This window comes from Brassica rapa, chromosome A09 (genome assembly GCF_000309985.2).
Source record: "Brassica rapa cultivar Chiifu-401-42 chromosome A09, CAAS_Brap_v3.01, whole genome shotgun sequence".
Taxonomy (NCBI): domain Eukaryota; kingdom Viridiplantae; phylum Streptophyta; class Magnoliopsida; order Brassicales; family Brassicaceae; genus Brassica; species Brassica rapa.
Window position 1 is genome coordinate 15,669,821 of NC_024803.2, and position 9,565 is coordinate 15,679,385.

Consider the following 9,565-nt stretch of genomic DNA (forward strand, 5'->3'; position numbering starts at 1 on the left):
AATAATTTTAATACAACTGCGTAATAAACAATCAAACTTTTTATTTATACAAAATGTATATAGTTTTTAGTATCCTATGTATAATATAGATCAATATCATACATAAATTTAAAACTACACCAAACTAACCAAGCTAAGATTGATCTAATTTAATTATCATACCCATAAAAACGAATAAGAACTCTCAACTCTCAAGGCTTTTAAGTCGGGTGAGCACAGTTTTTTACTAGTCTATAGCACTCGTTTTCACTTGTCATTTTCATCTTCTCTCTTCTATTACCTTACATAAATTTCTATTTTTTAATTCTTGAAAATTTAATAACAATTTCTTAATTTAATATCTGGAATACCCCTTTTTAGGGCTTTATTGAGATAAGATATCAGTGGAAGTCAAAAAAGAATTTAATGTTAAGAGTTTCTTCTCTCTAATTTTATTTTATTTCATTTCTTTTTTTCTTTCTTTCTCCTCTCTTTCTCTCACCATCACACATAACACAGAAGAGTCCATGGCTGCTTCTTCATCCTCTGCTGCTTCCTTCTTTGGAGTTCAACAAGATGATCAATCTCACATTCTTCCTCCTAATTCCTCCGCAACCGCTCCTCCTCTTCTTACTCACCACCAGCCACCGCAGTCTCAGCAGCCCCTTGATGCTCCACCGCAGAAAAAGAAGAGAAACCAACCAAGAACTCCAAGTAAGTTTTACCAAAAAAAACTCCAAGATAATTATCATCCCTTAATTGAAATCTTAACATCTTAAGCTTACGAAATCATGGGATCAATTTTAAAAATATCGATTGGTGAAAACGAGAAACCCCTTTTCTCTCCCTTTTCTCAAATTCCGAATCTTGAAATTAGTAAATTAGCATGACCCTAGTTATTGATTTTCCAAAACTGATATTTTAATTAATTATATACCATGCAATATAAGAAAATCATTTAATAGTAATAACTTTACCTTCAAATTTTTTTTGCTCTTAATTAGATTCCGATGCAGAAGTGATAGCTTTGTCTCCAAAGACACTAATGGCTACAAACAGATTCATATGTGAAGTATGCAACAAAGGGTTTCAAAGAGAACAGAACCTACAACTTCACCGAAGAGGACACAATCTTCCATGGAAACTTAAGCAGAAATCGACCAAAGAAGTGAAGAGGAAAGTGTATCTTTGTCCGGAGCCCACGTGCGTCCACCATGACCCGTCACGTGCTCTCGGAGACCTCACCGGAATCAAAAAACATTATTACCGAAAACACGGTGAAAAGAAGTGGAAATGTGAGAAATGTTCTAAGCGTTACGCTGTTCAATCGGATTGGAAAGCTCACTCCAAGACTTGTGGTACCAAAGAATATCGTTGCGACTGTGGTACACTATTCTCCCGGTAAATGTTCTAAATTTTTTGAACTCTTTAAATTATAGTTAATCATATATATATATACGTGTGTGAATATGTATCTGAGTCATTCTCCATGGACTAGGGTTTTTTCTTAGGTTCACTTTCTGTTTCGCCTCGAAGTCTTCGATGCTCTTATCGCTTTATTTCGAACAGTAAATGCATTTTTATTTAAATTTTTATTTTTTGAAATTTTTTGAAAATTAAAATTTAAAACAACAATTGATACATGAACACACGTGAATGGGTGAGCACATAACTATATCTATATACGACACTGAAACTGCCATATATTTCATTAGATGCTTTCAAGCAGAAACTCAAAACCATAGAGGACCAATTTCAATTTCCTTTTCTTTTACGATTTTCTATATATTTTTCCTTGGAAACACCGCCATATTTTCTGTCATAAAATAATTTAATGGATTTTTCAGGATTTTTCTTAGACTTCAAAATTATTCTTACACTATGGGCAATTCACGTGCTGCTAAACTTTATATTATCTAGAGAGGTTGTTGTTACAGTGTTTGTTCTCTTAATATGTAAAATCTTACTAATATATTACCCCTTTATGATTCTTTTGTACTCTTCACTATAACTAAACATACCACATAATTATTTTGGCTCATTTTATATATTTTTGGATAATATGACTTTAAGCTGTATTTATAGAAGTGACAACTAATATTTTAAAGCATTTTCGAATTTTAAGTTTTTTTCAGTCTTGGTTGCCATTGCGGTGTTTATGTGTGTGCGTGCATTTAGAGTTCTATAAATGGAATAAAAGGAAATTAAAATTATGGTGGTATAGATATATACTTACATAAGTAGTTGTTCAATCATTTTGTATAGCATTAAGTCTTTCATTGAAGAGATGCTAAAGTTGCATTTATTGAACTTACATGATCTTGAATTAAATACAGGAGCAGATATTCATTTGACAATCATTCTCTCCATATACTACTGCTACTATTATGAAACTTAACTTTTTCCACCTACCTCTTTAATTCTTTGAATGCCCATCTATTTATATATATACACATTAACATAATGTTGACAAAAAGACACATCAACACATTCATAGACATTTATTCAAAAAAAAAAAACAAATTTATAGACATGAAATTACGAGCATAATTTACGCGTGATATTTTCTCAAATTAAATAATGTTTATGTTCATTACTTATTGATTGCATATACTGATGATATAGACTGCAGATTTATACATTTGTTCGTACGAATCATATAGACATACATCATCATAGTTGAAGTGTGACACAACATTGTACTCCTATTTATGTATATACGTGCATTATTTGTATTTGCATCAATGCATGTGAGTGTGTAGTAGGATGTATAATCAATAGAGTACGTAGTAGACTGACTGTCTAGCCATCTATCAACTTTTCGAGATCCCATAACTGCACGCGAATCTATTTGTAGCTGCATGACATGATGAGTCTCTCTCTCTATTTATAATTTCTTATTTCACATATGTCAAGTTCTGTTTTCACTTAATTTAAATATATACCTGACGAGACAAAGATTTCATTGTTATATTAATATATATATATATATTTTTTTTATTTTTTTTGTGTCGCAGGCGAGACAGTTTCATTACACACAGAGCCTTTTGTGACGCGTTGGCTCAAGAGAGTGCGAGGCACCCAACTTCTTTGACTTCTTTGCCAAGTCACCACTTTCCATACGGACAAAATACCAACAACTCCAACAATACTTCAAGCATGATCCTTGGTTTGTCCCACATGGGGCCCTCACAGAATCTTGATCATCAGTCCGGCGACCGTCTCCGACTCGGAAGCAGCGGAGGAGGAGGTGCAGGAGCCGCCTCACGCTCTTCCTCCGATCTCATTGCTGCAAATGCTTCGGGTTACTTCATGCAAGAGCAAAACCCTAGCTTTCATGATCAACAAGACCATCATCACCAAGGGTTTTTGGCTGCAAGCAATAACATCAAGCCATCACCAATGAATTTTCAACAAAGTCTGATGCAGTTCTCACATGATAACCATAACTGTCCTTCCTCCAATGTCTTCAATCTCAGCTTCCTCTCTGGACGCAATGGAGTTGCTTCTGCTACAAGCAACCCTAATGCTGCTGCTGTTTCATCTGGCAATCTTATGATTTCTAACAATTTTGATGGGGAAAATGCTGTTCGAGGCGGAGGAGGAGAAGGAGAAGGAAGTACAGGTCTCTTCCCTAACAATCTGATGACCTCGGCGGACAGAATCAGCACAGGAGCAGTGCCTTCACTCTTTAGCTCATCAATGCAAAATCCCAATTCAACAACTCACATGTCAGCCACTGCTCTTCTTCAGAAAGCTGCTCAAATTGGTTCAAGCTCGAGCAACAACAACAATAGTAACAATGCTTCATCGATTCTAAGAAGCTTTGGGAGTGGAATGTATGGAGAAAGCGAGAGTAGTCTTAATGATTTGATGAACTCATTCTCTAACCCAGGCGCAACGGGAAACAACGTTAATAGAGTAGATTCTCCGTTTGGTTCATACGGAGGAGTGAACAAAGGATTAAACGCTGATAAACAAAGCATGACCAGAGACTTTCTTGGGGTTGGACAGATCGTAAGAAGCATGAGTGAAAGCGGAGGGTTTCAACAACAACAACAACAACATGGGAATAGTACAGAAAGAGTTGGCTCCTCCTCGGATTCCGCCGATAGAAACAGCATAAATGTGAATCCTGGTGGTGGTCCAGCAAGTTCACCACCCTATGGAATCCATCGTGCTAGTTTCTAGCTAAGACGATTTTTTTTTAAAAAGGTTTTTAGTTCATCAAAGTACATATGCTATATCTTTCAGGTATGCATATTGTCATCAAACCCCATTTGAAGTAATTAATTATATTTTAGTCGCAAAAAGTTGCAATCTATCTACACTCACCTCCTTTTTTTCTTTTGTAAAAGATCTACCTTTATATAAATGAATTTCCTCCTGAATTCTTTTATTCAGAGTTTATAGTTATGGTTTGAAAAAAAAATAATTTACTTTATTTCAGTAATTAGTGGGATTTTTAATATTTGGTTTATATCTTTTTGGCTTATGAAATATTAGATATATTAAGGAACTTTATAAAATTCATGGCTTATATATAGTTTCAGATATATAAGTTATTTATTTATGTGTGGAATTAAGTCTAAACCTTAGTTCTATATATATATATATATATATGTGTGTGTGTATTAGGGTCAGATCTTAAAAGAACACTATCTGACGGGATATAAATAGTTTAAGTGAATAGGTTTTGGTATCATTTTATTTTGTAAACCAAAGTTTTATTTTTGTTTTTGGCTGACACATTTATCGTCTTATCATTGCATGGGCAGTCAATGAGTTGGAGAGTACAAGCAGCCTTTGCTAAGTTTCTTTGTCTTTTTGTTTTTATTTTCTTTTATTTGCCTTTTTATTCTTTAATCTCTTTTCATTTGTCATCCTCACTAGCTGGCAATGTCACGAGTGTTTGTCCTGTGATCTCCCTTTCTAAATATCTCGATACATGTATACATACATGTCACATGTGCATATATATTATATATATATATATATGCACTTGTATAGTTTTGTATGCAACATGTTCCTACCATATCCCAAAAGGTCCCATCATATTTAAATTTAACGGTCCAAAATAAACATTTCTGTTTCGACAATCACGAGTCTGCATTATTGATGCTAATTTTTTTCGGTTAAAAACATCAGTATTAAAGTAATTCTTTTTTTTTTTTTTTTTTTTGGTAAAATGTAAAGATATTATTACCAATTTTCAAATTTTTGACAGAAGTACAGAGGCAACAAGAAACAGAAAAATAAACAAAATCTAAACAACAACTTGATCTAGTCTAGCAGGGACAGACACAACCAACCAAACCGAAATCAAGCGGCTTCAACCATTCCATACTTACCACTTGCCGCAAGAGGTTAAACCACAGTTAAAACGAGAGACAGAACCCGGTAATTTTGGCCTCCCCGATGAACTGCTCTTTATGATTTGGCTCGACCAAAAACAGCTCGAGACAGACTTCCTGAACATCCGCCAACACGACACCAGTCAAGCCAGAGGCCTAGCACACCTACAATAACAAGACCGAGCCTTATTCCGACGGACAGCCACAAAGTAGCTATGCGCCAAAGACCTTTACAAAACGGGTTGAGGACAGCAACATCTCCACAAAGGCACACCAGAACATCAACACCAGCCGGAAGAACCCATCCACTCGAAGACAGAACGCAAGCGACTAACTCCAGTGCTGGGATGATGAGTTCAAACCAAGAAAACCTGAGACACCACCTAAACCGAAGACCCCTCGGAGAGGAAGAGCGACTCAGACATGGACAGATCCTGAGAACCAGGACACTGACCAGCTAGCTAACCGGAACAGAAGCAAGAACAATTAAGCGCGGCCGAGACGAACACAGGAGAAGCCGAAGGGGGAAGAGCCGAGGCCTGAGGGGGTCAAGAAAGAAGCACCATGAACACGGGCAGAGACAAAGCCATAGACGACTCTGAAACGAACCAAAGCCGCAGACGCACACGCCAACGAGACACTGCCGGAGCCGACACACGACGAACCCAGAGATGCCTCAGACGCGCCGAAGAGGAGGAACCTCGCCGTACTAACTGCACAATGGGCTGCGAGAACCCCAAACCTCGAGACGCCTCGAGCGCTGGAGAAACACGCGCACACAAGCCACTCCATTGGGACAACGAAGACATTAATCACCGGTAAACGAGTAGATCCGGGCCGGAGGAGCCCCCAAACGAAGCCACGCGCCACCAATCGAAGGGGTTCGCCGTAGATCTCAAAAAGAGAAAACATGAGATCAGACGAAACCCTACCCAAAATCCGACTCCACACCCCCACCGTCACCATAACCACCTCGCAGCGTCACCAGAGGACCGAAAGGACCATCGGAATCAGCCTAGGTTCCTCCGCCGGTGGACAAGCGAGCTCCAGGAACGGCCACATATCGGAAGCGGGTGAGAAGGGGGGCTTGAAGCAAAAGGAAAACGGAGAGGAAGGGGAGAGAAGCCCTCCGACGGCGAAGAGGAACGCGGCCGCCGGAGGCAGAACGGAGAATTTGAGAAAAGGGGTTACAGGGCGGAGGTTTAGAGAGAGAGAATAACAAAAAGGTGAAAGTTGTGTGCCTTGATTAAAGTAATTCTTACGCAAGCCTATTTGGTACGATTTTGATTTTGGTTTGATAACATGTTTTCATTAAATGTATCATTTTTCATTCAAAAATTGTTATTTTTGTTTGATTTTCTTTTCAGTGTGTTCGAGGGATCTGGATTTTGTTTTGTGCTTTATTTCACATATCTTTTTTTTTGTCACTGTATTTCACATATCTTTAAAATTAAAATGATCTAATCAAATTTGAAAATCGTTCAATATTGTGATTGTTTTTAAAACCTGTTCGGTATGTTAATACACTTTTCTTTTCTTTTTGAGGGAGAGGAGGGGATGGATATTTTTTTTTTTTTAAACTTTAGTTCATTTCTATAATTTTGGTTAAAATGTATCCATTTAGTTTGTGTGAATATATGATACATCTTATTATATAAACCTTGGTTTTTCAAAATTGCTAAATAACATGATCGCGACATGTGTCAATAAATTTTTTAAAATTGTGACATGTGTCAAAAATATGACATCATTTTTTTAAGATTTAAAAATATTATATATTATTACAAAAATATCTTTTTGCAATTCTTTTTAAGATTTTAGAAAAGAACAATTACTATTACATAGTCTTTTACAATTATATATTGTTAAAATTATAGGATAGTAATTTTTATGTTTTTTTAAATCCTAAACAAGTAAATAATTATTAAAGATTATTTGAAAGTAAATTTATTTTTTGTTTAAAATATGTAATTTTCGTTTTTGAAGATACTAAAGAAAGAAAATTGTGAAAGAAAAATATTAACTAAAAAAATTAAAATAATGAATAATCAAAATCCTACAAGTACAAGAAATTATTTAATAAATATCATAAAGTAAAACTAACTATAAAATAAGTAATATTTATTTTTTAAAAGCCTAAGTAAAAGAAAATTGTAAAAGTATTACTATTATTTTACCATAAATAACAAACTTTCCTTTTTTTTATAGGTAATTGTATGTTAAAAAATTATAAACCAAAAAATAGCTACAAATATTTCACAACTATATTTAGGTTTAAGTTTTCACATATTATTTTCACCTACAGAAATATTATTTACGAGAAAAGTATTACCTAAGTATTTTATTTTAATTTTTTGATTAAACTTAATTTTTATAATCTTATTACATTTTATGATGCTCTCGGACACAACCGTCTTTCGTCGTACACATGGATGCGGAGTTACCACATTGGTTTACAGAGTCTATATGAGTCTGTAAATTTTCTTGCTGTCAAAAAAAAAAAATTACATTTTATGATGCTAACGCAATGTTTTTCCAATTATGATGTGTTGTCATACATGAGTATGTGTGAATATGAAAAATATTAAAAATATGTGTTTGTATTTATAAGACAAAATATAAAATCAGTTAAAAAGAATATTTTATTAAAAATAAATTAGTTGTACAAAAATTTTAAGTAAAACTAACTATAAAATAAGTAATATTTATTTTTTAAAAGCCTAAACAAAAGAAAATTGTAAAAGTATTACTATTATTTTACCATAAATAACAAACTTTCCTTTTTTTTTAATAGGTAATTGTATGTTAAAAAATTATAAACCAAAAAATAGCTACAAATATTTCACAACTATATTTAGGTTTAAGTTTTCACATATTATTTTCACCTACAGAAATATTATTTACGAGAAAAGTATTACCTAAGTATTTTATTTTAATTTTTTGATTAAACTTAATTTCTTATAATCTTATTACATTTTATGATGCTAACGCAATGTTTTTCCAATTATGATATGTGTTGTCATACATGAGTATGTGTGAATATGAAAAATATTAAAAATATGTGTTTGTATGTATAAGACAAAATATAAAATCAGTTAAAAAGAATATTTTATTAAAAATAAATTAGTTGTACAAAAATTTTAAACAAAAACGAATTATAGTATCCTACCAATACAAGAAATATTTTAATGAAAAATATTAAAGAAAAATAATTATAAAATATGTAAGTTTCCTTTTTTAAAATTTTAAATAAAATCAAATTGTAAAAGAATATTATTTTTCTTATAAGTAACTAACTTTCTTTTTCATAGGTAATTTTGTGTTTTAAAAATTATACACCAAAATAAATTCAAATATTTCACCCGATATGATTGTTACATGTGCCAATAAAAAAATTATATGCTAATGTGTCAATAAAAATCTGCCATTATGTGAAAATAATTTTCTTTTTTTCTAAAATCCTAAATAAAAGAGATTTGTGAAATAATTATTCTTTTTTTAATTTTGACCAAATAAGATTTTTTTTTTTTTAAAGAATCCTTACAAAATATAATTGTAAAAGTCTGTTTAATAGTAATTTTCACTTTTAAAATTTAAAATTTAATCATAAACATGATACTAAAAATTATTTAATTAACAATGAAAAATTGTTACAATATTAGTGATATTGAAAGAATGAATATTGAAAATAGCAACTGCTAAAATAGTTAATTAACTGAAAATAATTATTTGATGGTAATTTATTTTTATAAATCGCAAAAAAAATATTAAAAAATTATTTAATATTAATTTTATTTTTTAAGCCCTAAAAACTGTAAGAGAATATTTGATATATTTTTAAAAAATTATAAACAGAAAATTTTTGTATCATATTTTCCTTGTTCGGAAACTCGCTAGGCGCTACGCGTGCGGCACACTCAGGCCTAGCGATTTATTGAAAAATCGGAAAAAACTCGGGGAATACGCGGGGAGGAATTTTTTGTACTTTTATATGTATAAATACCATATTTTATACATATACTCTACATTTTAGTTGTAGTCCCTATATATTTATGGTTTCATACTCTTACAAATAATTTACATATAAACTACTCCTTGTTATTATAATTAGATATATTTTTTTTTTTTGGTATGAATATAATTAGATATATTTAGAATTAAAACAGAACATTAAACGTTTAAATGGTATATTGGCTCGTGTTGTTTACATATTATGCTCTTATGCTCTGGCC

The 9,565-nt window shown here is 32.6% G+C and overlaps 1 protein-coding gene across 1 annotated transcript; it reads left to right on the plus strand.

The window, feature by feature from the left end:
* The first annotated feature begins 301 nt into the window (after positions 1-301).
* On the plus strand, positions 302-4,389 carry LOC103847824 (protein indeterminate-domain 5, chloroplastic). Its single transcript, XM_009124881.3, has 3 exons — positions 302-693; positions 984-1,380; positions 2,997-4,389. Exons 1-3 carry the CDS (start codon positions 507-509, stop codon positions 4,168-4,170), a joined length of 1,758 nt encoding a protein of 585 aa, XP_009123129.1. The 5' UTR covers positions 302-506; the 3' UTR covers positions 4,171-4,389.
* The last annotated feature ends 5,176 nt before the right edge of the window (positions 4,390-9,565 follow it).

Bases quoted from the DNA above. Each gene is read 5' to 3' on its own strand.
- LOC103847824 (XM_009124881.3), top strand. From the start codon at position 507: ATGGCTGCTTCTTCATCCTCTGCTGCTTCCTTCTTTGGAGTTCAACAA. The intron at 694-983 runs GTAAGTTTTACC...GCTCTTAATTAG, and splicing joins AAACCAACCAAGAACTCCAA to ATTCCGATGCAGAAGTGATA. The intron at 1,381-2,996 runs GTAAATGTTCTA...TTTGTGTCGCAG, and splicing joins TGTGGTACACTATTCTCCCG to GCGAGACAGTTTCATTACAC.